Raw genomic sequence first — 27,738 nt, 5'->3', positions numbered from 1 at the left:
AAGCACGGGGATGTCGCGATGTGGTTCTCCCCTTTGGCTTCTTCCCTCAGCACATCGTGTTTGTCGACGACATCGATCATCAGGACACCACGGGAGGGAAGCGGGCCATGGCGAGCGAGTTAAGTGTTCAGTACAGGCGATGATTAAGCGTAGCGACCGAGCGCTAGCCACACCGGAGTACGAGCTTGCGAGTACGTAGGTGAGGCGTCAGCGAGGGAGTGAAGCTCTATACCAGCCCTCAACTAGCCTTGGCGCCCGCTCTGATTGGTCAACTTTCAAGTTTTAGGGTCACGTGACCTACCGCACTGTGCCTGTTGGCGAACTCGCAAACATATACTCGTCGCTAACGCCTATGTCGTCGTATAACAAGCACTGTACGTCGGGTAGCGGTAGCGTGGATCGCACGCTACTTTGCAGTCTAGAAGGGTTGGTAGAGAGCTCCACTCCGCTACGCTTACCTTTGGAGGTTCACAACCGCCAACAGCACATTTTACTACCCAAAGCGGAGGTGAGTCTTCTCACTAGTTCATCCAAGGCGACAACGAAGGCGGCCTCTCTCCAGAGACCCAATCACCCGGCTCACTGCCCATTTCGGAGCTCAGCGTTCCTCCTTTACTAAGCTCGTCATGACTGATCCAGCTCCTATCCAGCCTCTGCCCATTCAGCATCACCGACTGCGGATAAAACTTGTCATTCGCCATTCCCTCCGCCTTGATTTCCAAAACCGCCTCCCTCCCCGTCCCAGCAAACAGCTTCACCCTCAACCCCGAGAACCTGGGCGCTCCAATGAGATATATTGGCTGCGCCACAACAGGATAGAGCCCGATGAGATTCCACACGAGCCAACTTGGAAGAGCGCCACTGTCCGTGTTGCCAGGGTATCCATTCCTCTCATCAGAATAGAACTGATCGATTATCGCCCTCGTTTGGTTCACAGTCTTCCATTGCTTCCCAGGGACATGATGATACAACCAAGGCGTCATGAAACTCGGCTCATTGCCCAGGTTAAAAACCGCTGTGCCAGCATCATTGTTCGCGTTGCCGGTTCCTTGACCTAGACCTGGGACGAAGGTGTCGAGACGTTTGATGAAATCGTCATCACCGCCCATCAAGTCTATCAATCTCGCCATATCGTGAGGCGCAGCGGAGAAGGCCGTCTCCCACACTGTCGCTTCATAGATATCGCCGCTCCAGCCGCAGTTGTCGCAGGTGACGGGTTTGTAGGAAGTGTAGTTCCAGCTGCCATCGCTATTGCAAGGGGCTGGGAAACCGGTGAAAATGCCGGCTTCGCCTGGGAGGGTGATGTTTTCGGAGGGCTTCCATTGATTCTGCCACCAGTCTGCGCGGTCGCGGAAGGAGGTGATGTCGGAAGTGTGATTGAGGCCGGTGGCCATGCTGTAGATCGCAAAGTCTTTTTGTGCGTATTCGAGGCCGCGGGAGATACTGCGGCTTCGGTTGCGGGTGATGTAGTGGAGGCGGAGTTGCTCGTCGAGAGCACCGCAGCCTTATTTTGTGGCGCCGTCGAAGGTCGCGGGGTCGATGTTGCGGATGGGGAGGGTTGTTGCGTCGTTTAGTACGGCGGAGTGGGCATCGGTCCAGGGTATGTTGAGGATCTTATCTCCTTCTTGACCTTCGATGATGACTACATCCTTAACGAAAGCATCTGCCAGCACCATGTCCGCGTGCGTGCCTTCTTGTACGCGGCCGTTCCAGTTACCTGGGCGGCCGGCTGGTAGGAGATCTTCGTGCTTGAAGATGGAGACGAGGCCGCTGAGCACGCGGCTGTAGGTGGTGGTGAAGAGTAAGTGGTAGAGGGGCATAGCTGTGCGGTAGGTGTCCCATAGTGTGTGGTGATCGTCGTAGTAAGGTTCGTCGTCGTCGTCGGTGTGCCAGTAGGGATTTTCACCGGTGTTGTCCGTTGGCATGAGGCCGGTTTGGTATAGCGCGGTGTATAGCATGCGCTTTAATGTGTTGTTTGTGCTGCTGTCTGAGCCATCGTCGAGGATCTCCACGTGGCTGAGCACTTGGGTCTCTCATTCTTGCTTTGAAGATTTGACTGCATCTTTGAAGGTGATGGACGAAGGTAGTTCAGTCTGCAGGTTCGAGCAAGCTTGCGATGCTGAGATGTATGAGATTCCAATCCTTGACTCAACAACACTTGCCTCCGTGCTATTCGACCCAGTTCGGCTCCAGCTGAACAACGCCCCAAGACCCTGAGCACTACCAGTATGAACCACAGCATCCCTCGCAGACTGGGGCGAAGGTCGAAGAGTGAAGTTCAACGGCACGACCGGGTCATAAGGCCGATTGAAAGTACCAGCTCCCGCCACAGACTCGAGAGTCTGCTGCTCCACGTACGCATCCGTAGCTGCCAGACCTTCCGAAGCGCTGAAGTTGGCGCAAAACTAAATCGTCTGGCTGTCGAGCTGGCTCCAGCCACCGGTATACGAAGCTGAGCCATAGTACGAAGGCTGATCGTTTGAGCCCGTTCGGATGTGGAGGTTGCCGCGCAAGAACTTCTGCGAGTAGTCCTGGATACTGTAGCTGGACAGGACATGAGTGAGATCGAGCAGAGCGTGAGCGTCGTCAGAATTTGAACCCGCTGGGCTTGTTGGCGCTTCAGTCGAGCCATACGATGGATCCAATATCAACTTCATCGAACCCTCCTGCCCACCGCTCGGGAACGTATACCTCACAACTCCACTCTTCTCCGCACTCGCAATCCCAATCCTAACCCCATCCACCAACGTCGTCGTGAACTTCCCCACACTCGCCATCTCAAGCTCCAGCAATCGGTTCTGCGAGTACGTATTATTACCCGCCAGATTAACCCCCTCCGAACCCCCCCAGCAACGGCATCTGCGCAATAAGTCCATACGTCGGCGCCCCTCCAGTCCCGGAGACATGCATCATAGCCGTGACATTGCCCAACGGTGTAGATTAAGCATCACAGTCTGTTCCATTCCGTAAACCAAGGAAACTGGTATCGATGCCGGGCTTGGCCATTGCTCAGGGAGGACTGGCGCCTGGGGAAGCTATTGCCTCCTCCGATGCCTGGTTGATGTTAGTGTTCTGTGTCTGCATTCGATTGTGTAGATTTATTACTAGAGCCGGCAGTGGCACATTCTGTGCCAATGAGGGGATCAACATGATCACTGAGTCTAGCTTGAGCATTGATGCTATGGACGAGCCCGGATAGCAACAGGAAAGATTTGGCCATCGTTCATGCAGGCAATTGCATTTCTGAGGGTCGAGAGAAGATGGATGTTGGTGCGGTCGGGCTTTGAAGGATGTTCGGGTGAATGTAATGATCCGGTGCGGGTAGCAACAGGATTGACCATGACGATCAGAGGAACTGGGCCTTGGTCGGCAATCGTGCTATGATGGTATTTCGATGTGATGTGGTTGACTGCAATGATCGTTGAATTCGCGACTGTATAAAGACTCCTATGGTTCCCGCGCTGATGCTCAAGTCGAGATGCTGGTATCGTAAAGCGTCTCATCCTTCCTGAACTTTTTATGAAAGCCACGCTCAAGAATGCCTTTTCCACCCTTTTTGCCCCAACGCCAACGCTAAAGTGCAATACTGTACTGTGTGTGCCCATGATCAATCGCTTACTGAAATAGCATCTGCTGCGTGCATGCCAAGTGGCTGTCCCGTCAAGTCTTCGGGTATGTCATCCTCATCGCTTTCATAGTCCTCCTCTTGATCACTGTCTTCCTCATCTTCCTCATCTCGCTTCATACCTCGCGGTAAGACCCATTCGTTGTACTCGCCTTCGAGCCATCTCTTGCTTTGTGGTAGGTGGTAAGGATCGAATGGAAAATATGCTTCGAGTTGATGATGCTCGTCGCCGGTCTTGCGGTCCATGGCGGTCTCTCTTCGACCAATGTCAACGCCACCAGATCGGTAGGAGATAACGTTGCCGAGTCTGATGCGCTTGTTGCGCTCCAGTATCGAGAATACGTAGAGGAACCGCAGATGGTTCGCGATCTTGGCGAATTCACCGACGATGGCGGATGAAGCGACCTTCAGTGGATTCAGACGAGAATGAATGTTCAAGGTCAGTGTCTCCTTGAGGCCACTCATCCAGACAAGGTCCCGTCCCTCTGCCAGCACATCTTCCTCGAGCATGTCCTCGGTATCGGAGTCAGCTGCGGCGGTGTGTACGACCAAGTCCCGCCATCTGAAGCAGAAGATGTAAAGAAGGGCCTGCGCAACAGCGTAGTACACGCTGAAGGACTTTCGGTCCGGTCCTGTCGAACTTGGCTCGTATCGACGACGCATCTCTTCCAACAAGCGGCAGAGCGTTCCTACCACATCTTGGACGATGTCGCTGTTGAGGTGTGATCCACGTGCAGTGAAGCTTGCGAGGTATGCGCACGCAGTGAGTCGGATGTTCTGCTGGCCATTGCCAATAGTCAATTTGAGTAGGTAGTCGACAAAGGCGTTGGCGTACGCCGGCGAAATCTGTGCGAAGTGGAAGAGGAGGAACTGCGCATGCCTCGAGCGAGCGCGCATAATGAAGCTCTCAAATTGCGCAAGAAGCTCCTGGAAAGCGTCATTGTGACGAGGCGACACGTCTGCCCTGAACGAAGGCTCGTAGTATTCGAAGAGCAGATCTTGCGTGCCGTCCATCTTGGCCACTTTGAGCCGCAGATCCTTCAGCTTTTGTTCTTCTTCGGTTGTTGTCAACTCTGATTCAGAGATCGAGTCGATGTCGCTATCGTCGTCGGCATCGTCGTCGTCGTTCAGATGACGAGACTGCGGACCTTGCAGCAAGCTCTCCTCTTCATCGTCATCCAGATCCTCCAAATCATCCTGAATGGACACATCAATGTTGACAAGCTTTTGCACAATCTCTGCAATGATTTCGGCCTTGAGCTCCGGCACTTCGTCCGAAAGTCGCAGAAGGTGTTTTTGGTACTGCAGATATCCTTTGGTCGAAGAGAGGTCGGTCGGAAACGAGTGACGCAACATGGACATCAGCTTCTTGCTAGAAGCTGGGCTGGCATCGTGAAGCCTGCGGATGGTCGAGTGTATTCTGGAGAACATGGTAGATCTGGGGACGGGATCCTCGCCTGGGAACTTTCCGGTCGATGATGGCAGGCTCTCGAAGTGTGCGACAAGGCGGTCCATCATGGTGCCCACAAACTTGGAGTGTGTGCTGGCGAGCATAACAAGGAATCTGGTGTATATCGCAACGAACTCCTCATCACGGCCAATCCACGACAAATCCAGGACTGCGGTGACAAGCTTCCCACACTCGCCCAGCAACGGTATCCGCTCGGTGATGCCAATGATGTACTTCTTCAGCAGCCTCGGGCTCGGCGCATCCCCCGCGAAACCATCCTGCCCAAGCGTCTGCAGGAGTTTGGCATATTGTGTATCGTTTTGTTGATCGCCGGGCGCCAGATGATGTTCTATGCCGGCCTTGACCTCTTCTCTCACCAGGTCCATGCTCTTGTCGTTCCAGTCGTCCAGAATTCGCACATCGACATGGTCGTCAAAGGCAACCTTCAGCTTTTTCGTGGTGACGGACAGTCCCGCTTCGTCGTCGGTGTCTAGGTATGAGCTGTCTCGCTTCAGACTCATGGATGGTCGTTTTGGCGTCGGGACTGGTGGCGGCAGCATGGCGCTTAGGGGCGCTGCGAAAGAGACCATCTTGACAGTCCAGCCGGCGTCATGAAGGTCTATCGGGTGGTATGAATGTATGCGGGGTGGTGTGTGGCCGGCGGTGCCTGAGGTGTGTAGAGAGAGCGCGAAAAGAGAGCGAAAATGCAGCACACGACAGAAGAGGGAAGTTCGGTGTGCCAAATTAGTGCTAAACCTTATCTCAATACAGCGGGGGAAATTGGCAAACATCACGTGCGCGCTGACGTCTGGTCTTTCCTTCTCACACATCACGGCCTTTTTCACATTGATTCACTCATAAAAAGCCCTTCGAGCCAGTCCTTGAATCTTGCAGACGACCCATTCCTGTTGTACGTTTACGCCGCACATCCCCGGGTCGGCCATGCTCTCACACTGGCGTCCTTGCCAGAGCCGACCAAGCACTCTGAGCTATAGTGCCTTTCCTCAATAGTCTGCCACTCCTTCTCACGGATCCCTGGCCGGCCACATACAAGGTCCGCAGCAGCCATGAAAGCACTCGCCTGAGCCTGGGCTACTCGGTCAGCCGGATTCTTCGCACGGTCGATCGCATACGCTACCGATACAAGATCGCCGTGGAGGCTGACTTACCGTTCATCTTGAACCTGAACTCGTGCTCCCTCGAGATATTGAGAAGTCTCATCTCTCCGATGACCAGTAAGGCCCTCGATCCATCTTGTCTTTCTTCCACATGGACTTCTTCTTGCGGCGGTGTGGTTTGGGCTGGGTGGGGGTTGCGCTGTTGTTGGCGGGCTGGGTGGCGGATGATGGAGGCTCTTGTTGGGTCTGGTCTGGTGCGTTGCTAGTGTTGTTGTGGTCCACTGGGGCTGACATGGTGTCTTGGATGCTTGTGTTAGTGGCGCTCATGGTGGGTTTGGAAAGGTGTGCCTATGAACATCGTTCCTTGCAACACATTTTGTATGTAGACAGTCCATCTCTGGCCGATCATGCAGTTTGCTAGAAACCTATGCACTCTTTGCTTGTATCTTGTCTCTTGTCTCGACATCGCATTGTCCCTTCCACGCGCTCACGCACGCTCACGCAACACGCAAGTCTCATTCCCTTCCTGCAGCAACCCTTCAAGTCGGGTCTTGTTACAGCGTCTATCGTACATGGATGGATGTACAGGCCATTCGCGGCAGTGGTCGTGTATTGTACATGGTAATCGTGACAGAGTCTTTCGATGTGGAATTTGAAGAATGTCGGTTGCGTGGTCCAATCTGGGAAGCTGATTCACGCTCTGTCTCTCACTGTCCCAGCGCCTGCTTCACAGCCCTTGCGACTTCCGACCTATCCACAGGGTTGCCCTCTAGACTGCCTCCCGCTCCCACCAGCTTCTTCAAGACGTCACCCATGTTGATCTTTTCTTGAGCCACTGCCTTGGCTTCCTCAACGACTTTGTTGACAGCATCTTTGATGTCGTTCGCGGACATGGTCTCCACACTGCCAGCATACTCTTCCAGCACAGCAGCTTGAGCTTCCTCCTTCTCAACAAGATCTTCTCTACCCGCAGCCTTGAACTCATCGCTGGCTTCCTTGGCCGCGGCAGCCCGTTTCCGAAGCAGAGACACGAGCTGCATGTCTGTCTTGATGGGGTTCGATGTCTTGGTCGAGTTATTCACGTCTGAGATCAGGCTACGGAGGACGTTGAGCCGGTTGGTATCCCTGGCCTTCATGGAGGTCTTTAGGTCACTCTTGAGCTTGAGGAGTAAAGGTGGCGCTGTGGTTTCTGATTGCGGCGCTGCTGTCGAGTTGAAGCGGCATGTTGGGCAGATGGAGCTGGAGCGGAGAGTTGATAGTCGGCTTCGTGCGAGCAATCGAGTGGTTTGGAGAGACATGGTGGCGTATGTGGGAGTGAATGTGCAGATTGATGTTTCGTGCTGGGAGAAACTGATGCGTGAAGCTTGGACTTCGACGCGTCTCCAAACTTTGAACTTCTTTGACACCAGACCAGACCACGACCACTTCGCTTTCATCGCATTGCCTACTGAACGGTGCACTCATATAACACTCCTACACGCTCTCCCCTCATGATGCGACACGACTTGACGCCTTTCTCGCACTTTCGATAGCAAAAACGCATCTCCCATTCCTTCACACCCACCGCGACAATGGCCGCCGCCGCAGGCCCACAGACTCCCCAGCGCCCACTCCCAGGCGCATTCACCGTCACACCCGCGCCGCAAGGCCAGACGATATTCGCTGCAAACGCCGCCAGTCTACGACAGAATCTTCAGCCTCAGCAGGTGGAAACGAGTGGGACAACCAGCGCAACACAACAAGAATCGAACGTGGAACGCGCCGCCAAAACAATCCACCTCGCCCTCGATGGAGACCAGAAATACCCGGCGCTGGAGGACTACATCACCCAGGGCATCAGCGGAGAGTATGATTTGCCGTCAGGTCAGGCATGGCAGCCATTCCAGAAGCTGAAGATGCATGATCTGCCACCGAGATTGCTGGAACAGGCGAATCATGCGAGTATGGACAATCAGATGGGCGTGTTCCCAGCCTTAACACACGCGTGGGTGGCACTTGACAACTGCCTGTACCTGTGGGACTACACATTGCCCAATCCTGAGATCATTGGCTGGGAGGAGAACAGCCACCCCATCACAGCGGTCAAGCTGGTGAAGCCAAAGCCCGGCGTCTTCGTGGCTGATATAAAGCACTTGATAGTCGTTTGCACCGCGACTGAGATGCTGTTCCTTGGTGTCGCTGCTCAGACAACCTCCACTGGCGCCCAGACCGTGGCGCTGTACAACACGCGGATGGCCATTCCCGTGCGAGGCATTGGTGTTCAGCACATCACAGCATCTGATCAGTCTGGACGCATCTTCTTCACCGGAAGTGCTTCAGAGGACATCTACGAGTTTCAATACCAGCAAGATGAGGGGTGGTTCAGAGGAAAGACGAGCCGGATATGTCACACCAAAGCTACCATGAGCTTTGTGCCGGAGAACTTGATGGTGGTTGGGTCTATGTTTGGGTCGGCTGCGAAGACCACATACGTGACACAAATGGTCATTGACGATTCGAGGAACTTGATGTACACGCTCAACACTGCGAGCGAGATCAAGGTCTATCTCATCAAGGACAGACTAGAGAGCTCACTTAGGCGGCCACTCTCCGGACTTCTGCAGAATACTGGTCACTTCAATCACCGGACAGAGCTCCTCACTGGGAGAGATGTCAAGCTCGTGGGTATCAGCGTGATCCCGCGCGCAGAAGCTGGTAAGGTTGCTCTCGTTGCCACAACCAGCACAGGCTGCAGACTGTACTTGTCCTTGACTCGAGGTTATGGTTACGATGCGAGCGCCGAGAACCCACCTTCAAGTGCACAAATCTTGCACATCAGATATCCTCCGAAAGATCCAGCCGCACCACGAGCTCCGGCGCAGCCCAGCCAGACGACAGCAATGACACCCTACGGACAGCAACCAGAACAAGTTGACACCAACACGAGATATCTTGATGGCATGCACAAGGCGTTTAGATTCTCACCAGGCTACTGGATGGCATTCGCTGAGGATCCCACAGACCCGCAGCGCAAAGACCGGGTGTTCTTGACCGCTACCGACACCGCTCGCATGGCCAACCAGACTGGTGCGGCACCCAACACCAAATACGCCGAACATGGTCAGTGGATCAATCTGCCATCGACACTGGCTCAAGTCATGCCGATGGGTGAGCCATTCAAAGCCAATGGCGCGCCTCTCGGCTTTGGTAACGAGCTTGCTGTGCAGTTCGACCAGGAGACGCCAGAGTTTGCTATTGTAACCATGGCCGGCGTGCAGATCATCCGTCGTCGGAGGCTCGTCGACGTCTTTGCTGCAATGCTAAAGCATGGCTCGACGGACGAGGAGGGAGTCGAAGGTGACATCAAGCGTTTTGTGCGTATATACGGCCGAACAGAAACATCTGCGACCGCACTGGCTGTCGCATGTGGGCAAGGCGTTGATGTGGCAGAGAACCGCGTTGCGACCATCACGGAACCTGAAGTTCTCGAGAAGGCACGGAAAGCATACATCGAACATGGAGGTCGTCCGGACTACAACGCCAATGCCGACAGTGGTGACAACCCGACCAACGCTGTGCGAGCCAGTGCAAGACACGATGGCACAGCTTTCTACATTGCAAGAATGGTCCGTTCGATATGGAAACAGCCCATCATCAAAGACATTGCGAAGCCTGGCGCTGGCGTCGAGCTGGTTTCCACCATCAGCATCGACAAGTTGAAAAAAGTACAACTCAGTCTCACTTCACTGCGGGACTTCCTCGAACGCAACAAGAGCTTCATCGAGGGTCTGGCTGGACCTCAGGCCATGACTCGTGCTTCGTCTCGCGCAGAAGAGATTGCTACACAGGGCGAGCATCAATACATGCATGGCCTGCTGCAGCTCGTCAACAGCATAAGCGAAGGTATCAGCTTTGTTCTCATGCTGTTTGACGAGAAGCTCGAAGAGATCTTGGCAATACTGCAGGACGACAGCAGGAGGAAAGTGAGGGAGCTCACATTCGAATCACTCTTCACCACCGCTACAGGAAAGGAGCTCGCAAAAGAGCTTGTCAAGGCAATTGTCAACCGAAATATCACCAACGGAAGTAACGTCGAAGCTGTGGCAGAGGGACTGCGGCGACGATGTGGCAGCTTCTGTAGCGCTGACGATGTGGTCATCTTCAAGGCGCTCGAGCAGATCAAGAAAGCAGAGGAGAAAGGAGCGCAGAGCGAGGAGGCTCGTCAGCTCCTCAACCAGAGCACCAAGCTGTTTCAGAAGGTCGCTGCTAGCCTTTCTTTCGAGAATGTCAAGCTTGCCGTTGAGAGCTACTACCGCATGGCTTTCTACGCAGGCGCCATCCAGCTGTGTCTGACAGTGGCGCTGGAGCAGGACAAGTCGAAGCGGGCTCTTGCTTGGATGCGAGATGGCAAGCCCACAAATGACGAGAGAGAGGCTGTCTATAACACACGTCTCCAGTACTACAGCTTGATCTTCGAGACGATAAGACAGCTCGAGATCGACACCAGAAACGAGCCCGAGATGGTGGACGGCAGAACATCACTGGCGATGAAGAGGCGAAGCGAGGCTTACGAGATCATCGATCACTCTGATGATGTAGTCTTCCTCACGAATCTGTACGATTGGTACTGCAACACTGGCGAAGGCGGTTTCAGCCAGCCGCAGCGTCTTCTCGAGATCGACAACCCGTACGTCGTGGAGTACCTCAAGAAGAAGGCTGTTGAGTTCCGTGGTCATGCAGACCTGCTATGGCGCTACTTTGCGCACCATAACGACTACCTCCAAGCGGCCGATGTGCAGCTCGATATTGCCCGTTCGAGCTTCCAAGGCTTGACACTAGAAGACCGCATCAGCTACCTTTCCCGGGCACGCACGAATGCCAGCACTCGCCAGACCATCCTCACCGACTCTCGACAGAACAAGCAGAAGCTACTACGCGAGATCTCCGACCTCCTCGAAATCGCCACTGTGCAAGACGAACTTCTCCAGCGCATCCGCTCCGAACAACGACTCAACGACGAATCTCGCGCCCGTCACATCGAGATCCTTAATGGCAGCATCCTCGCAGTCGAGGAACTCTACAACCAATATGCCGACGCAGCAAACTACCACGACCTCTGCATCGTCCTCTACCAAGTCGCCGACCACCGCAACCCAGCCGACATCCGCAGCTCCTGGTCAGCACTAATCCAACAAACCAGCGATGAAGCACCCGCCTTCTACGGCAACACACGCGCCCCATGGGAAGCAGTTGGTGAGAAAGTTCGCGAACTTGGTCGACGTCTGCATACCTCGAGCGCGACGTTCCCAATCCCGACCCTCCTGCCGATGCTCGAGAAGTACGCCTACGAGCAACCGGAACAGCGACGACCCCCGATCAATTGGGCAGTGGATGTGTTCCTGGATCTCGACATTCCGCATGAGACGTTATTGCCGGCGTTGGAGCAGCTGTACTACAGTAATGAACATCCCTTTGTTGGGTCGAAGCGGAAGATCATCGCCAACAAGATGGTTTATCTCCTGCAGAAGTGGTTGGAAGCCAGCGAGAGGAGTGGTGAGAGGGTTCTGTTCGGAAGCGAGGAGAATGAAGAGACGGTACGACAGTGTGTTGACTCCCTTGTAAGAGGCGATCTAGAACAGGGCTGGAGACAGGCTGCTGAGGGTATCAGGCAGAGACTGAACTATAGGTAGAGTGAGTGCGACTACTGAGGGAAGCTGTGGCCTGTTGCGTAAGTGCATTGTATGGTATGGTAGCGTCGGCGTTGTTCTTGTGGCGAGTCAGGATATGGAAACCAAAGGGAAACGAAAATGGCGAGAGAAGAGCCTGGTGGCGAAGCGCGAAGCGCGAAGTATGGGTGGTGTTCGCTAGCTACTTACTGCTGCTGCTGTCTGTAACGATAGATTCGTGAAATTATGAGAGGCTTTCTTCTGATGTTGAATGTGTGGAAGATCGTGGTGTGGATGGGTCAGGTGCTATGGTCGTTTGGGATGATTGATGCTCTCAGTTGTAATGGCGTGTGGGTCGTGGGTTGCGTTCCATGGTGGTGAGGTAGGTGTTTTGTAGGTGGTGGATCTTACCCTTCCAGCCTACCAGGTCTTTGCTCAGATGATTGGGATACCCAAAGCATCTTGACGTTATTGCTCGAAGGCGCTGTAGTGCATCACGCTCGGATTGGGGTCGCGGATGTCGTGGTTGGATGCAAATGATGGTGACAAGGATCCCCTGTATGACATGTGAGCGACTAGGATGTGCCGGACTGCCGACCCGCCGCCTTGGATGCCGGTCTTGACCGGTGCGCGAGGTGTTCGTGTAACCTCATTTCCGGTGGTTGTGCTTTCCTGCTTTCGAGCCTTGCTCGCGGGTATTGTGCAGCCACGTACAGTGCATCATCATGGTCTTGCTCCAGCTACGTTATGGACACCTGTCGCACAGGCTCGTCCATGTAGGAGGCACATGCACACAAACATCAGCAGTGAACAGCAAAGCGTACGCTCTCGTGAGTCGTGACAACATATTCTTCCGGCGCCTCCATCGGCAGTTCAGGCAAGCGCTACACGCGGCTGCGCGCAAGTCGCATGCATCGCGGGCGGTTCATAGCTCAAGTCACTTGATCAGACTGATATGCGACATGGGCGGGGCCGTGGCCTCCCCGAGACACTCACTGCCAATGGGATGGCCATAAGGTTCAAAGCAGTGACCAACGGCGGTGCAGGCAGGAACCATCCCGGGGGAAAGAGCGACTGCATCCGTGGCGTCCACCAAGGACCCTTGATGGTATGTATTTTGCGAACCTCAGGTCAGCAAGAACACCCAAAGCCAATGGAAGACACGTCGAGGGTATCATTGTGGTCCTTCTATTGTTACCTCTGCTCAGTCTGCTCTTGCTATGTCTAGCATGATGGCATGTCGCCTTGGGTAGCGACGTCTTAAGGTTTATCTCTGTGTGGTACTACCAGCATAATGGCTTACCATTCTCGCGGGTCGCTAGGGAAGCGGTATTTCTTTGAAGCGCCTGAGCTTATGGCAACTTCATTCTTGACCCTCTCTCTCATTTCTCTTCTCCTTGGTTCAAGAGGTCTCCTCGCAATGCCTGCTGACCTCTGACACTGTGCGGCTGACCACTAGGGCGCGACCTCGAGCTATGCGACCACACGCAAGCAGCGGCGACAAGATGACAGCAGCATGCTCACAAGGAAGCTTCTTTGACAGTAGACCCGAATCTCAAAATCTACACGATGCGCCATCTGGCCGCTCCTTCGCTCATCCCATCTCATAGCATCAGGCTGGATCTATGAATGGCGTGATGTTTCCACGAAATCGGCAGAGGCAGCGAGGACTGGTCTCTTAGCCGCCCCTACTACTCGAACGGCTGCACCTGACTGTGCATATGGAGTGATGCTCGCGACCAAGGGTCTGCAAGAGGGTCGTCAATGCACGCAGGTGGCTATCTATGAACCGTCAGAGAAGGTCCACAAAGGTGCCGAGAGACGCTCTACAGCAGTCACAGACTCGCACAGGAAGAGCTACTGTTTGGGACTCGTCTGGACAGCTCTCAGCACCTCCGGCTCGGCCGCCGACCCACAGCTAGCCAAGTGAAGGGCGATGTTGTGCTGTCCGACAGACTATGAAAGCGATGGCATGTCGAAGGCAGCAGCGACATGCTCTGGGCGATGCTTCCTTGCCCGCAGACCCAATACTTCGGCGACCCACGAACTTCGACACATTCGCCACATTGCTTGCCCTAGCCTATGTCGGTAGGCCGTGTCCGTTGACAACATGTTGTTCCGGCAACAGCCAGCTGGGCAGTGGCAGCCGGAGAAGCTGCTTTCGTAGCCACACCAAGCCCTCTGTCGTCTGTGAATGGCTGTGCAGGATGTAGAGAGTCTCGAACACAGCCCCTTGGTAAGCCGGGCGACAGGGACAGATGGCACTCTAGGAGCCATGCAAGAAGATCCGTGAAGGTCCAGATAAAGCATCGAGGGCAGCCACAAACGAAAGCATTATGACGGCTTTCCAGGCCTCATCTGAGCAGCTCTCAGCGCCTTCGGTTGGGCCGCCTTCCATAGGCCGCATATCTTGCACATGTGTCAGCAGAGATCGGTTTAGATATCGGCATCTCCACTGGAACCTACACATTCAAGTACAGCTTGAGGTTGTCTTGCAAAAGCTCCCGTTGTGCACCTGTAATCAGGTCTTCGTACTGTGCTGGCGTCAAAGGAGGCTGCTGGACACGGAGGAATGGCCAGAGAGAAGCGGAGCGCAATAACTTGGATACAAGATCGCGGGCCTGGAACCCCAGACTCTCCTTGCCTGGTGTTGTCAGTTAATGGCAGCATTCTCACATCTGGCACAACATATACACACCCTCAAGCCAGGCACCCATAGGCAGGCGGTGTACCATATTCGTGATATGCTCGAAGCCGGCATCGATGAGCAGGCGCTGGAGTTGTCGACCAATGCGCGGATCTTTGCCCATCCTGGTCAGACTGCTTTGGTAGTAGTCATACCAGCGTTCCAGATACGTTGTACTTCGGCCGCTGTCAGACTGGAACAGCATGTGCACCTCGACTAGTTGCAACCAGCCGCCAGGCTTGAGCAGGCTCCTCAGCTCTCGAACATAGCTCTCCCACCGTCCTGTGTTGATTCCGTCCATGAGGCAGCGACTGTTGATGAGATGGAACGTTTCGGGTCGAAGGTCGGGGTCACCGCTTGTTCGAAATGATGCATTCAAGTTCCACCTCTTCTTGATGAAAAAGTCGGGTCGATCTTCGTCTTCGTCCTCATCTTCTTCGCTTGAGTCGTCGCCGTTGCCCTGGCCGGTGAAGATATCGATACCGACAACCTGGCGCGGCTCGTTAGCTCAGACACGGACGCTCTGTCGCGCAGCAGAATGCACGTCTCGGTTACGATGCAACATCTCGTTTGCGCGAAGGTACTCACCCAAGCATCCGGACAAGCGTCAAGTATGTCGTCTACCCAAGCAGCTTTCTGGAAACCACACTCAAGCACTTGCGGCTCATCTATTTCACTGAGTCGCAGTCGAGGTAAAACTGCACGGCCCAGCAGTTGGCGGAAAATGTCGTTCACTTCGTTGAAGTTGTCCTCCTCGGTCTATGCCCGCGTGAGCCTGCCGTCTTGCACTGGGCTGCAAGCACTGCATTTTCCCCATCCCTGCGACCAGGAGATTGAGACATACCTCGTCAACAGGTAAGCAATGTATGCTTTGTTCCAAGGAGAATCGTGAGAAGTTTCTACCAGCGAACCGGGCAAGTTTGTCGTTCTGCGGCTGCGCTGCTTGCGGTATCTGCGTCATGCTGGCCGAAGCGGCTACTACAGCAACAAGCTAGGATGGGAAAGTCGTTCCAGGACGGCACAGATGGGAAGTTCTTTTGCAATAACACAAAGTATCCGTACAGAGTGCCTTCTTGAACAGCGAGGTTATTGTGCTCTGGGCAGTGGTATTCAGAACATGGTGTACATTACTACACCCACCACTAGCGCTTTTCGCAGCAAATTAACGACTGCTCCATACCACGACAAGGCGCTGTTACATAGGCTAGTCCAAAGCTGCACGAGCAACGAAGGAAACGGTCCGCCTGACGGCGCTGATGGTGCCTCAGAAGCTTTGGACCGACAAGCACCCTGACCTGAGACCATGGACGCAGTGCGTGGCGGCGCAGTATCAATTAGGCGGGCCGTGCAGCTGCGAGGCATGCTGAACGCATGCAGCACAAGAAAAGGATGAATCCTGGCAGTGAGCGGGCACATTATTGAACGATGTCGGCTGAAGAGACTTCAGATCTGCGTGCGGGACCGCTGGAGAGGATTCTCATATCCTGCCCTGGGCTTGATCTTTGGCCTTACAAGTACTCTATCTGTGACCATCATGAAGTTTGAGCACGAAGCAGCGTTGGCAGTTGCGACTCCCCATGAGCGGATGTGTACCCTGAGTGCAAGCTCTCGCACTTTCAGACACGAAGGCCTTTGCTTTTCCGGCTAACGGCGACCCTGCGTTGCTCTATGCAAGCATGCATATGACCCATGCCATCAGCGCTCCAGGACATCTCCGCGTCCATACAGCTGTAACTGGCACTGACGGGCTTAAGTACAAGTCATCGAGAGTAGCCAACGGCGGCCACCACATCTGACTAGCATTATGGCCGCAGTCGTCCAAAGACTTCCAGAACAACAAGCCAGCTTGGTATCGGCGACTGACTTAGCTACTTGCATGACCGCTAAAGTAGCGGCAGGAGTTGTGTACAGCTGCCGTCATCATCATAGTGGGTCCCGGCAATTTGACGTGAAAGTCTACGCCCTGATCCCGTCGACATGGCACTGGGACGAAGGCCGGAGTCTATTCCTTTCCAAATATCGCTGCAAAGACATGAAGAGCACAACAGCACATACCATCGAGAAGATATTGTACACCGTCGTTTGCCCAGGCTGGTGACTAATAGATCGGCTCTAGCAGACTTAGCTGCCGCATCAGTCCCTGCTGGAGGAACTTACAATCGCCTAAAGTTATCCCTCACCATGCCATCGCCGAAAGAAGGCAGACGACCATTGGCCCAGCATACCCACGTTCGTGCCCAGGGCCAGCGAACCGAACGATATCAAATCCCTGTCGTAACGAAATGGAGGGACAGCGAACCTGGTCAGAAACAGCATGGTGGCCTTTTCTGAAGAACTCAACCCGAACGTGTGGTCCTGCGCATTTTTGGTACGTTGCACGACGTCTCTCGCGGAACACCGGAAGTTGTCATGAGTGCAGAAGCGACTGTAAGCGCTGACGACGACACGTCGTGGCTAGGCAAGCGAGTACTTATCTTGACATACAGGCGTGACAGCAGGTCTGCCATCCCAGCATCGGATGGGCTAGAACCAATGCCTACCCGATGTGGCCCTGCTTTCTCTCATCAGAGATACCTTGTACCAACCGTTGCAGAACTGCCGATGCCTGGTGTGCCTGCCCGCACACATACGATCAAAATACTCACAATGCCCGACTCCGTTTGCGGAGTCGTTCTTGAGCATGCCATCACATGGAACAGCTCTTGCCAGGTGAAGAAAAGCAAACGGTGGTGCACCATATTCAAGACCCAGCGTTCCGGTAAGACGGGGCTCGCTTACATACAGCCGAAGCCGATCCTCTCAACCCAACACAGCGGAACAAGCACGAGATCAGATCGAGGTTCAGTGTGACACTGACTCGCTCGTGGGGTAGGAACAGATCTTCAAGAACTCCCCTTGGAAATTACATACATCTACTTCATACTCTCGCCAGCTGACCTCTTGTTGTTCTTACCCAGTACGTGCTACTCAACCAGCAGACGAGCACGTGTCCTGAAACGCAGCCGAGGGCCCACTGCTATGCACTCTCGCGTACTAGACTGATCCTTCAGCAGATCGCCAGCTGGCTGTAGCTTTCCTCAACTCGAAACCGAGGATTGTGGTGCAGATGCTTCACGTTATGCGACCCTCGAGCAGAGCTCCACTCCACTTTCACGAAAGGTATCAACCCACACCATCCATCCACCATCGAATGACAACTCACAGCGGGCTAGCATCATCCGTGTCCGCGGGAGGGGATCTGCCCCGACCACCTCGCTGGAACCACTAACGCAACCCTCTCTGGCATGCATATAGGTGCGCAAGCCCCGACGTCTGCAGGAGCCAATTACTGCACGCCACATATGGCAACCACCTTGGCAGTGCCCGCCTTGGGGAATCGCTTGGCGACTTCCATGCACTGGGGGGGCTGTTGACTTATCTCAGCCTCGCCGTTATGAGCGGGCAAGGCGGTTGCCTAACGAGACATCCCTCTGCATGGGCCGTCCCCGTGGCCGACAGTCGACTAAGACCTGAGCGGCATGAGTCACGCGTGGGTTGTCGATGGATAGGGAGAAACGAAGCGCTGTCCTTTAGGTAGGCGGCCATCAGTTCCATTGTACCTAATTAGGGCAGCCTGCCGTTGTACTGCTTGAGCTCGCGTTACCTCCTGCGTTGCAAACAGATGCTAGTTGGACTCTGTGAAAACTTCGAGCATGACTTAGAAGTTGGTATACTCTTGGTCCGAGTCCGAGTGTTACGGCTTTCATGATATGTACACTTCCTGTCCAAGTCGAACCTCATGCTTCTCCATCACCTAGATCCTAAACTCAGTCTGACTCGCCGCCAGATCCTGATAGCTAGCCTGTCTGAAATCATCCGCCAACAACGAGTTCCTCAGCGCCTCAAAGTTCAACAACTGCGACTTCCCACTCTGCCACTGCGGCCACAAAGTCTGTCCCGTAGCCCCAACATTCGGATCCAGGTTGTTCACGAAGTTGACAAAGTACGTCTGAATCGAGTCCGTGATCGGGCTAGGACCAGCCAGTCCGTACGCAAAGATGACATCACTCCCGTGAAACGTGCCGAGAATCGGAGTGCCGTAGAGGTAGGTGGAGAGGTAAGACCAAGACTTGACTTGGGGACCAACGACGGAGAGGTAGACGCGGCGAGTGAGCGTGAAAGTGATGTCGCCGAGAACAGCGGCGAGCCGCTTAAATTGTGGGTAAATGTTGTTGAGGCCTGCAGTGCGGAAAGGGGAGCCTGCTGGTTGGCCTAGGATGGGTTGGTTGGGGTAGGTCGTGAGGAGAGTGCGGATATCTCCGTTGGCGTTGGCGTTGTCTGGGAAGTAGGAGGCGAGGTAGGTGACGAGCTGGTCGTTGGTGGTGATGTTGCCTTGGACGAGGGAGAAGAGGGTTCCTTCGTCCTCTTGGTCGCCGATGATGACGGGGACTTTGGTGAAGCGGCCGGCGTTGATGGCGATGTCGGGAGATTCGGGGAAGAAGTTGTCGCCTGAGTCTGGACGGGGTAAGTATGCTAGATCGACAGAGCGGTAGCTGAAGATTCCGGGCACTGAGTTTGCGGCGTTGAGGAAGGTGGTGTAGTCCAGGCTTCGCAGGCAGGCGAGCTGTGCGAGGTCAGTATTAGGTTCATTGATGCAGACTACGCTGGGTTAATGCTTACTCTATCTGTGGCCGCAGAGCAGCCAGCATTCTCAACGACAGTGTCGAAGACTGCTTGTGGCTTCTGCGTGGTCACTTGCTGTGCAGGAATGATACTACCCGAATCCATGATCGCACCACGGAATAGAGGCTTGCCCTTGTAGGTGTTGTCGCCACCATTGATCAGAGTCTGGTCAGCGACAGAAATGGCGCCTGCAGATTCTCCCTACAGAATTGTCAGTGTGTTACATATGAGATGAACGCGATTGACATACCCAAATCGTGACCTTGTCCGGGTCTCCACCGAAAGCAGCAATGTTCTCCGCCACCCACTGCAGGCCGAGCCTCTGATCACGAAGTCCCAAGTTGGTGGAGTGCTCGTTGGCCAAATCCTTGCCAGCGAGGAAGCCAAAGCCTCCCAGGCGGTAGTTGACATTCACGTAAATGATCGGCTGCTTCTGGCTGACACTCTTCTTCACAATGCTAGACCCATCGTACATTCCGGCACTACCTGCCTCGAAACCTCCACCATAGATCCAGTACAGCACTGGCAGCTTGGCCGATGGAGACACGCCAGCTGGTCGCTGTACATTAATCGTCAGACAGTCCTCGCCGGAGTTGGTGACGGTCTGCACCAAGGGAGAGTTGAGGAGCATGCCCAGTGCATCCTGAGGTAAGTTGCCAGTGTTGACCTGCGAGATGAATTGTGGGCATCCCTTTGGCATTCCTGTCGCCTGCAGTGTGCCGAAGGACTTGTTGATCGACTGTGGTGGGCGGAGACGCAAGTTCCCAACTGGTGGCTGTGCAAAGGGGATGCCCTTGAAGCTGTCGACGCCTGCAAAGGAGGATCCTACGACTGTGCCATTCTGTATGGTGACGGATGGACCAGACTGGCGTTCGTCCAATGGTGCTGCCAATGCTACTGCAGAGAGCAGTGGGAGGATGAGGAAGTTGAGCATTGTTACCTCTGACCTGCTGGGTCGATTGTGCCTGCGAAGAGCCTCGCGACTTCGAAGAGGATCATGAAGTCTTCTTGAAGTCCCTGGCACGAAGGTAGCATCTGGGCAGGCACGGAACGCTGAATCTTGCGGCCAATCGCATTGTAGACTGCCGGCGTAGTGTCTCTTCCACGGCCGTAGATCGGCAAGCAGTATACAGACTGGCGCCTCATAGCTTGAGTGTGTTTGAGTAGTGTTGCTGTGAGAAGTCGCCAAGGTGATGCCGGGGCTGAGACCGCCTCCTTGATCGACCGGAAGCGATAACTTCCGATGACGAGATAACAAGGGCAATATCTGTTTCTGGAAGACGATATAACCCGGATAACCAAGGTTGATTATCGATCCTGGTATCACACCAGCTTAAATGACTAGGGTAATTTCTCACTCAAATAAACCATGATTTCTGAGATCTTCATGTCCCACTCTATCCCTCAGTTGCAAATCACGATGCCAGCTCGGGGCAGCAAGCTTCGGTACAATAATGCATATATGTTTCGCATCGGAATTGTGGTTGCCCTGGATGATCGGATCCGGTTCATCCTTAAGTGTGAACTATGCTTGCTGACTTATGCATTTTCCGCAACGGGCATCGTGAGCGTTTGCGTATCCCGTTCTCGTATGCTGTGATCGACAAGCGGTTGCATACACGTTATGCTAGTATGTAGATCTGGGGCCGAGGCTAGGGTCCATACGAGATGTGTACGAAACTATCGCATGGCAATGAGAAGCCTGGTGCGCGAAGACAAGTATACATCGTTGCTAGTATTCATACACGATCTTGATGCGTGCGAGTGATCTGGAAAGCGTCGCCCGACTGATCCTGCCTAGTTACTCTCTACTACTCTTACACCAAGCCTAGCGAGCGATGCGGCATAGCAATAATATGGTACCGGTGTCATCCATCCCGCTGACTTTGGTGCCCGCACATATGTGCTGACATTGTTTGCTTGTTGATCGACCTGTTCAGGATCAATCACCCCATCGATTATCGGGTGATGTTGTAACCGAGGAAAAGCCCCAAGCTCCTATATGATGATATCTGCTAGCCCATGCTCGAATCTTTGATGGTATGCGAGCTCGTCGACCGAGCTGTAACGATAGCCGCACGCCAGACATTCCCCATTCGAGCCCAGGTCAAAGAAGAAAGACTGCCAGTGATCTGTCGAAGTGGACGAAACCGGGCTCTTTTCGCTTCCCGGACTTCCTGGGTTTCCTGGACTCCTTTGATCCACTTCTGGCGTCGTAGATGGCGACTGGTGCAGCATTTGCGGTTGGATGCATTTTGCGTCTTCTTGCCGAATCTGATGTTGCGGTGGAAACTCGAGCTTTATCATAAAGGTATCCGGCGGCGTTGATGGGATGTGAAACGCTGCGATCGAGCTTTTCCACATGTTACTCTGTTGAGCATCCATGCTCTCTGGGTCGCTGCAAGAGGAAGATGTTGCTGGAGAATCCCGTTGTGTGCAGGTCAAGAGGTTGCAGTGTCGAAGGGGTCTAGACCTGGCTTGCAACTCAGATGCCACACTGTCGATGGTTCATATGACGCTGCTGCTGCGAATGTTGTTTCGATGGGCAGCGTCGCGTTGGGAAGGACCACTGGTTCGTCTTTATTGCACGCGTCCAGAAAGAAACACTGCGATGTCATCGATGTAGTAGCAATTGGCTGGGTCGACAGCACCTACCACACCTACCGCCTTAGCCACAAGCCGGGAAAAGCATTGTGGCGGCTGTGCTGGAACACTGCCGTTGAAGCGTTGACTTGATGGACTTGATGCAAGACCTGCTGCCACCGTCTTGTCCGGCGTCTCAGTCGTGAAAACTGCTGGCCACTTTTGTTGTCTACCAGACTTTACTGTGAATGAGCTCAACTCGTTGCCAGCTCTCCAGTAGTCGGCCGAGTCGGTCAAGCAGATGCATGGTAGATTGTGGCGGTATGCTCTCCATCTTCGATTTCCCCATACTCTCCGCATGTGAACGAACTCTGATGGCAGCTACCCGAAGCTTCAATGATTACATTCTTGTTTGAAGCGGAGACAACCGTTCGAGCATATCCGACCCGACCATCCGATAGAACAAGTACCCTTCCAGTGCTTGCTGGACGAATACGCTCAGGGCAACGCCCTCTGAGTCTGTGAGAGCCCTGACAGTCTGTCAAGCCATATGGCAGTGCTGTAGTGTGAGCTTTGCTGCGAGGAAAGATACTTGTGTGTTGATTCGGGCGACGATGATCTTGGGAAAGAAGTGAAAGTGGAAGCAACGCGAGAATGGCACGTCGTCATTGCTTCTAAAATAGAACTAGCCTCTCAAACACGTGGCGCGCGCATCCTTGTCGCATTGGTGAAAGCTGGACAGCTGTTTATGCCATCGTTGTTGAAGTGGAGAGACAACATGCACCATTGATCAACTCTCGCCTCGCATCTGAATCGCACCACCAACGCAGCAACCCGGCCGTCAACTCATTATTTCAGCCATCGACCGCCTAGAATCGCTCCGAAAACGACTTCCTGACGCTCGAAAGGCTGACTGGCAGCATGTCATCTCCCTCGCTGGTCGAGCAATTGTCGCATTATCTTCTGGACGGCATGTGGCAGCTCGGCAACTGTTTCAACTGCTTTCCCTCGAATCCTTCGTTACGAGTCAACGGTCGAAGTCTCAAGATCTTGCGATTGCTAGGAGAAGGAGGCTTCAGCTATGTCTATTTGGTACAGTCACCAGGCGAACCAACCCTATATGCGCTCAAGAAGATTCGATGTCCATTCGGCGAGGAGAGCGTGTCGCAGGCGCTGAAAGAAGTTGAGGCGTACAGCTTGTTCTCTCCGCACCCAAACATAATACACGCTGTCGACCACAGCGTCAAGACCGAAAGGGGAGGGGACGCAGGCAGCAAGACGGTGTACATCCTGTTACCGTACTACAGGAGGGGCAATCTGCAAGATGCCATCAATGCGAACCTCGTGAATCGCGCGCGCTTCCCTGAGAGACGACTCATGGTCCTGTTCCTCGGCGTATGCAGAGCGCTCAAAGCCATGCACCAATACCGCGTGAAAGGAGCGTCTGGCGGTGAGCAAAGTAGACGAAACGCGCGGAAGGTGCGACAAGAGGCTGCAGAAGCAGACCAGGACGCGCAAGATGAGGTTCTCGCCAATCAAGGCCGGCGGAGGCGGGATCATGAAGACGGAGAAACAGAGCATGAACCGTTGATGGAAGGCGAGGTCATGGCAGCGCAAGATGGTGTTGCAGAGGGTGGCATGAGAAGCTATGCGCACAGAGACATCAAGCCGGGAAACATTATGATTGCGGACAATGGCACACAACCAATACTCATGGACCTTGGCTCAATCGCGCCCTCGCCCACACCGATCACGAGTCGAGCGATGGCGCTACAGGTGCAAGATCAGGCCGCGGAACACAGCACGATGCCATATCGCGCACCTGAGCTTTTCGACGTGAAGACAGATACAACCATCGATACGAAAGTGGACATCTGGAGCATGGGTTGCACGCTGTATGCATGCCTTGTGGGTAAATCACCATTTGAAGCACGAAGCGAGGAGACTGGCGGGTCTCTATCACTCTGTGTGCTTGGTGGAGACTGGCGGTTCCCAGATGAGGGCGCAGCAGAAGCCAGGCGTGGGAAGCAGCGGGTCTCCGATATCGATCCGAACGCCAGCAAGAAGGAGGACGCCATAGCAGACCCTGTCAAGCAAGTTGTAAGGCGATGTTTGACTGTTGAGCCGAGCGAACGACCAGATATCGATCAGCTCATCTCGATGGTTGAGGAAGTCATCACGGCTCTTCCGGACGAAGGTGATGCAGCGCTGGACATGGAGTAATGACTGTATGATATAGACTGTACCAAGATGACCACGTGCCTTCCCAAGACATACTTTCTGTTCCTGCAGCAGCCGCGTGGCCAGGGATCTGGCCGTCGCCCCGCAACGAACGCAACGAACCATCATCCTGGAACCAACACCTCATGTTCAAGCGAGAACATTCATCGACCTCTCAAAACACATCATACACTCCCAACACAGAAGCTGGTCAGAGGCGTCCTCCTTCCAATCACAGCCTAGTCCACTATCAAGTCTCTGACTCGCGGTCAGGCACAACACACATTGTGTCCTCGCTTACGACACCTTTCAAACAATATAACAACTCTACATTACCGCCGCTTTCTCGCGCAACACTCGCCACTCATGGTCCAAAAGGCGATGAAGTTCACCCCGAAAGTGCTGCTGTCGGCGCCACGGCGCTCAGCAGGCATTCCCAATCCCTCCGGCACCAAAGCTCTTTACACATTGTCCACGTACAGCTTCGAGACCCACAAGAAGACCATTGAGCTGAGAGTGCTCGATGTCGACTCTGGTGAATCTCACGAACTGGCCAAGAATGACGAGATCTCCGATCTGAACTGGCTGAACGAGGATGAGTTCGCGTGCTTGCAAGCTGAGAAGGACGGGAGCACGAGTTTGTATGTGGCGAGTGTGGCGAAGGTCATCGAGAAGACAGAGTTTGGCAAAAGCCACTATGTTGCTGGTAAGATTGAGGGACCTGCGAGCAACTTGAAGGTAAAGAAGTTGCCGGGCGACGAGGGATATGCAGTGGTTGTGAGTGCGCAGGCTAATGCAGATGGCACATTGTTCGATCCAAACAAGGCCAAGCAGACCCATGCCACTGGCAAACTGTACACTGGACTGTTCGCCAGGCACTGGGATACGTGGGAGTCGAAGCAGAAGAATGCTTTGTTTTATGGCAAGCTTAGCAAGACCGCTGGAAAGTATGAGCTGTCCGGATTGAGGAATGCCTTGACCAACACTGGTTTGGAGAGCCCCATAAAGCCTTTCGGTGGCACCGACAACTTTGACATCAGTGGTGGTAGCATCACATTCGTGGCAAAGGATCCGGGTCTGAACCCTGCACTGAACACCAAGTCCAATGTCTACATCACGAGCATCGAATCGTGGAGCGGCGATAAACGCAGCATGATCAAAGTATTGATTCCTGATTATGAAGGCGCATCTTCGAGCCCAGCCTTCAGTCCAGACGGCAGTACACTGGCCTTCCTAAGCATGAAGACGGGAGGCTATGAAGCGGACAGGAACGACATATTCTTGCTGCACCTTGACCCGACCGAGTCTAGTAGTAAGCAAGCTACGCCTGCGAAGCTCTCGATACAAAGTGATGCCAAGAACTGGGATCGTAGTCCGCAATCTATTGTGTTCTCCGCTGATGGTCGATCACTACTCGTCACAGCAGAAGACGTCGGCACCAGTAAAGTGTACTCAATCTCAGGTCTACACTGGAACAGGACTATCCGACCACTGACCCAGCATTCTTACATCAGTGACGTCCGGCCACTGGCGAGCGGAAAGCTATTCGTCTCTGGTAGCTCGATAACAGAAAACTCCTTCTTTGCGATCGTTGATCCACTGATCCCAGATGGTAGACTGGACTCGTTGATCACATGGACCAACTCTAACTCAGGCGAAGGCAGCAAGTTTGGCCTGAAGTCAAAACAGGTGTCGTCAATCTGGACACCGGCCAGTAATCCAAAAGTGAACAAGGAAGTTCATAGCATCGTCGTCAAGCCTAGCAAATTTGACAGCAGCAAGAAATATCCTGTGGCATATATCATTCATGGTGGACCTCAAGGAGCCTGGGGCGATAGCTGGTCGACACGATGGAACCCAGCTGTCTTTGCTGAGCAAGGATACATCTGCATCTGTCCCAACCCTACAGGCAGCACTGGCTACGGCCAAGCTTTCACGGATGCCATTCGTCGCAACTGGGGTGGCGATCCATACCAGGATATTGCGAATGTTTTTGAGTGGGTTGGGCAAAATATGCCCGAGGCTGACAACGACCGAGCCGTCGCTTTAGGTGCCAGCTACGGAGGCTACATGATGAACTGGATCCAAGGTCACGACCTAGGCCGCAAGTTTAAGTGTCTTGTTTGCCACGACGGCATAACTAGCTTCGCAGGAGGCATGCTGGCGACTGAAGAACTTTACTTCCCCTTCTTCGATCTCGGCGGTACGCCTTGGTTCGACCCAGGCTACAAGCCCGCTCCTGGCGACCCTTCATCAGCAGCGCAAGGGCACAAGAACTTTGGAGCTTCTGTTCTGTCGGATTGGCGCAAATGGGACCCAAGCGAGCACTTCGTCAACTGGTCAACACCACAACTGGTCATCCACAGCTCCAAGGACTACCGTCTGCCCATTGCAGAAGGTCTGGCCGCTTTCAACGTCCTGCAGAGCAGAGGCGTTGACAGCCAGTTCCTGCACTTCCCAGACGAAAATCATTGGGTCCTGAAGCCGGAGAATAGTCTCCTCTGGCACAAAGTCGTCCTGAACTGGATTAACAAATACGCTGGTCTGGAAGCATATGCTGCGGAGGAGCATGATGGTGAGGAGTTCTATGGTGGTGTCAGAGAGGATGAAGAGGAGGTGGAGGAGATGCCCAGCCAAGGTAAAGTGGAAATGTGATGCTGAGCTGGTTATGTTGACACTTCTGAATCTTTAGAATGCTTGAATCGATGTGGGTCCTTGTTTGAGGAGACGAAAAGGGGGATACTGGGAGCTTATGGAAGGTAGTTTCGCTGAGGCTAAGGCTTTTCTGAGAGAAGACTGTACGCAGAGTCGCACGGATACGCCTCGCAAGTCGAAGGAGGACGAAGGCTCTGCTTGCAGCCGAAGTGATTGTTCTTCCGAACTCCCAAAATCAATACATCCTCTATGAATAGCCTGTAGCGAGCGACTGAAGGTAAGCGCACAACGAACAGCGAATTCTAAGCAACAATCAGAACCTCAAAACACCATCGCACCTCATCAACGCTCTGCCACCATGAGCCCATTCCTTTCCGGCCGACAACCACCTCGACCACCCAGGGGAAGGCCGACCATTTTAGGAGAGATCACTGCAAGACGGCGTGCAAATGATACTCCCACACGCATCCTCCCTCGCAGCTTCCGTCGGCACCCCCGTAATCTGATTAGCAGCCGCCTGCTGCGCCCACATAGTACTCGCACTCGGCAGCACATTACAGCACCTAAAATTATTGATCTCCTGCACCGCCTGATCCCTCACATCCTGATCCCCCGCATTATCCCTCACAATCACCAACTGATCCAGAACATGCGCTTTAAACACATCATTCAGATCCGCCACGGCGCAGGCGAACTTGGCGTCGTTGAGTGGGGAGCCGGTGGAGAGGGTGGCGAGTTGGCATGGTTCGTCAGAGGCGATGGTCAGGGCTGTTTGGGTGGCGGAGGAGAGGGAGGCGAAGTCGGTGACGCCGCCGGGTTGTTGTTGTTGGGAGGCGACGCTGTTGAGGAAGGCGTTGACGTTGTTGACGTCGGAGTTCCATTGGATTATGGAGGATGCGACGTCGGAGGCGGAGGGGGTGGTGATGGTGTTGAGGATGCAGTCGGCGGAGGCTAGGCTGAGGAGAGCGGCGAGGGTGAGGGTTTTCATTGTGGTGGACATTGTTGATGGGAGGTTTGGAGTGATGGTCGTGTTGGTTGGTCTTTGGTTGTTGGGATGGTGTGAGTTGTGGTCTGTATGTGCTGCAAATCTGTCT

General features: G+C 54.0%; 12 protein-coding genes across 12 annotated transcripts; 4 read left to right on the top strand and 8 right to left on the bottom strand.

The window, feature by feature from the left end:
• Window positions 1–521: 521 nt before the first annotated feature.
• CLAFUR5_07776 (uncharacterized protein) lies at window positions 522–3,220 on the bottom strand (the record flags this gene model as incomplete). The annotated part of the gene is made up of 7 exons (XM_047906924.1): window positions 522–800; window positions 840–1,484; window positions 1,578–2,006; window positions 2,058–2,377; window positions 2,441–2,888; window positions 2,947–3,008; window positions 3,106–3,220. The coding sequence occupies 7 exons, from the start codon at window positions 3,218–3,220 to the stop codon at window positions 522–524; spliced, it is 2,298 nt and encodes a 765-aa protein (XP_047759643.1).
• A 387-nt stretch (window positions 3,221–3,607) lies between these two features.
• On the bottom strand, window positions 3,608–5,665 carry CLAFUR5_07775 (RNA polymerase I-specific transcription initiation factor rrn3; the record flags this gene model as incomplete). Its single annotated transcript, XM_047906923.1, has 1 exon — window positions 3,608–5,665. One exon carries the CDS (start codon window positions 5,663–5,665, stop codon window positions 3,608–3,610), a length of 2,058 nt encoding a protein of 685 aa, XP_047759640.1.
• Window positions 5,666–5,991: 326 nt separating this feature from the next.
• On the bottom strand, window positions 5,992–6,296 carry CLAFUR5_07774 (uncharacterized protein; the record flags this gene model as incomplete). Its single annotated transcript, XM_047906922.1, has 2 exons — window positions 5,992–6,209; window positions 6,245–6,296. The coding sequence occupies 2 exons, from the start codon at window positions 6,294–6,296 to the stop codon at window positions 5,992–5,994; spliced, it is 270 nt and encodes an 89-aa protein (XP_047759641.1).
• Window positions 6,297–6,600: 304 nt separating this feature from the next.
• CLAFUR5_20021 (uncharacterized protein) lies at window positions 6,601–6,849 on the top strand (the record flags this gene model as incomplete). The annotated part of the gene is made up of 1 exon (XM_059462878.1): window positions 6,601–6,849. The coding sequence occupies one exon, from the start codon at window positions 6,601–6,603 to the stop codon at window positions 6,847–6,849; it is 249 nt and encodes an 82-aa protein (XP_059318916.1).
• A 51-nt stretch (window positions 6,850–6,900) lies between these two features.
• On the bottom strand, window positions 6,901–7,491 carry CLAFUR5_07773 (Altered inheritance of mitochondria protein 41, mitochondrial; the record flags this gene model as incomplete). The annotated part of the gene is made up of 1 exon (XM_047906921.1): window positions 6,901–7,491. One exon carries the CDS (start codon window positions 7,489–7,491, stop codon window positions 6,901–6,903), a length of 591 nt encoding a protein of 196 aa, XP_047759638.1.
• A 273-nt stretch (window positions 7,492–7,764) lies between these two features.
• CLAFUR5_07772 (Nucleoporin) lies at window positions 7,765–11,862 on the top strand (the record flags this gene model as incomplete). The annotated part of the gene is made up of 1 exon (XM_047906920.1): window positions 7,765–11,862. One exon carries the CDS (start codon window positions 7,765–7,767, stop codon window positions 11,860–11,862), a length of 4,098 nt encoding a protein of 1,365 aa, XP_047759639.1.
• A 2,345-nt stretch (window positions 11,863–14,207) lies between these two features.
• Window positions 14,208–15,485, bottom strand: CLAFUR5_07771 (Secondary metabolism regulator LAE1; the record flags this gene model as incomplete). The annotated part of the gene is made up of 5 exons (XM_047906919.1): window positions 14,208–14,247; window positions 14,305–14,482; window positions 14,537–15,014; window positions 15,113–15,283; window positions 15,369–15,485. The coding sequence occupies 5 exons, from the start codon at window positions 15,483–15,485 to the stop codon at window positions 14,208–14,210; spliced, it is 984 nt and encodes a 327-aa protein (XP_047759636.1).
• Window positions 15,486–18,317: 2,832 nt separating this feature from the next.
• CLAFUR5_07770 (putative secreted lipase) lies at window positions 18,318–20,120 on the bottom strand (the record flags this gene model as incomplete). Its single annotated transcript, XM_047906918.1, has 3 exons — window positions 18,318–19,127; window positions 19,184–19,387; window positions 19,437–20,120. The coding sequence occupies 3 exons, from the start codon at window positions 20,118–20,120 to the stop codon at window positions 18,318–18,320; spliced, it is 1,698 nt and encodes a 565-aa protein (XP_047759637.1).
• Window positions 20,121–21,184: 1,064 nt separating this feature from the next.
• On the bottom strand, window positions 21,185–21,571 carry CLAFUR5_07769 (uncharacterized protein; the record flags this gene model as incomplete). The annotated part of the gene is made up of 1 exon (XM_047906917.1): window positions 21,185–21,571. One exon carries the CDS (start codon window positions 21,569–21,571, stop codon window positions 21,185–21,187), a length of 387 nt encoding a protein of 128 aa, XP_047759105.1.
• Window positions 21,572–22,690: 1,119 nt separating this feature from the next.
• CLAFUR5_07768 (Serine/threonine-protein kinase ppk13) lies at window positions 22,691–23,992 on the top strand (the record flags this gene model as incomplete). Its single annotated transcript, XM_047906916.1, has 1 exon — window positions 22,691–23,992. One exon carries the CDS (start codon window positions 22,691–22,693, stop codon window positions 23,990–23,992), a length of 1,302 nt encoding a protein of 433 aa, XP_047759104.1.
• Window positions 23,993–24,355: 363 nt separating this feature from the next.
• On the top strand, window positions 24,356–26,644 carry CLAFUR5_07767 (Dipeptidyl-peptidase 5; the record flags this gene model as incomplete). The annotated part of the gene is made up of 1 exon (XM_047906915.1): window positions 24,356–26,644. One exon carries the CDS (start codon window positions 24,356–24,358, stop codon window positions 26,642–26,644), a length of 2,289 nt encoding a protein of 762 aa, XP_047759101.1.
• Window positions 26,645–27,062: 418 nt separating this feature from the next.
• On the bottom strand, window positions 27,063–27,644 carry CLAFUR5_07766 (uncharacterized protein; the record flags this gene model as incomplete). Its single annotated transcript, XM_047906914.1, has 1 exon — window positions 27,063–27,644. The coding sequence occupies one exon, from the start codon at window positions 27,642–27,644 to the stop codon at window positions 27,063–27,065; it is 582 nt and encodes a 193-aa protein (XP_047759100.1).
• Window positions 27,645–27,738: the final 94 nt, after the last annotated feature.

The sequence above is a fragment of the Fulvia fulva genome, chromosome 3 (genome assembly GCF_020509005.1).
Source record: "Fulvia fulva chromosome 3, complete sequence".
Classification (NCBI taxonomy): Eukaryota; Fungi; Ascomycota; class Dothideomycetes; order Mycosphaerellales; family Mycosphaerellaceae; genus Fulvia; species Fulvia fulva.
The sequence above is the reverse complement of the archived record's forward strand: the minus strand, read 5'-3'. Positions and strand labels throughout refer to the sequence as shown.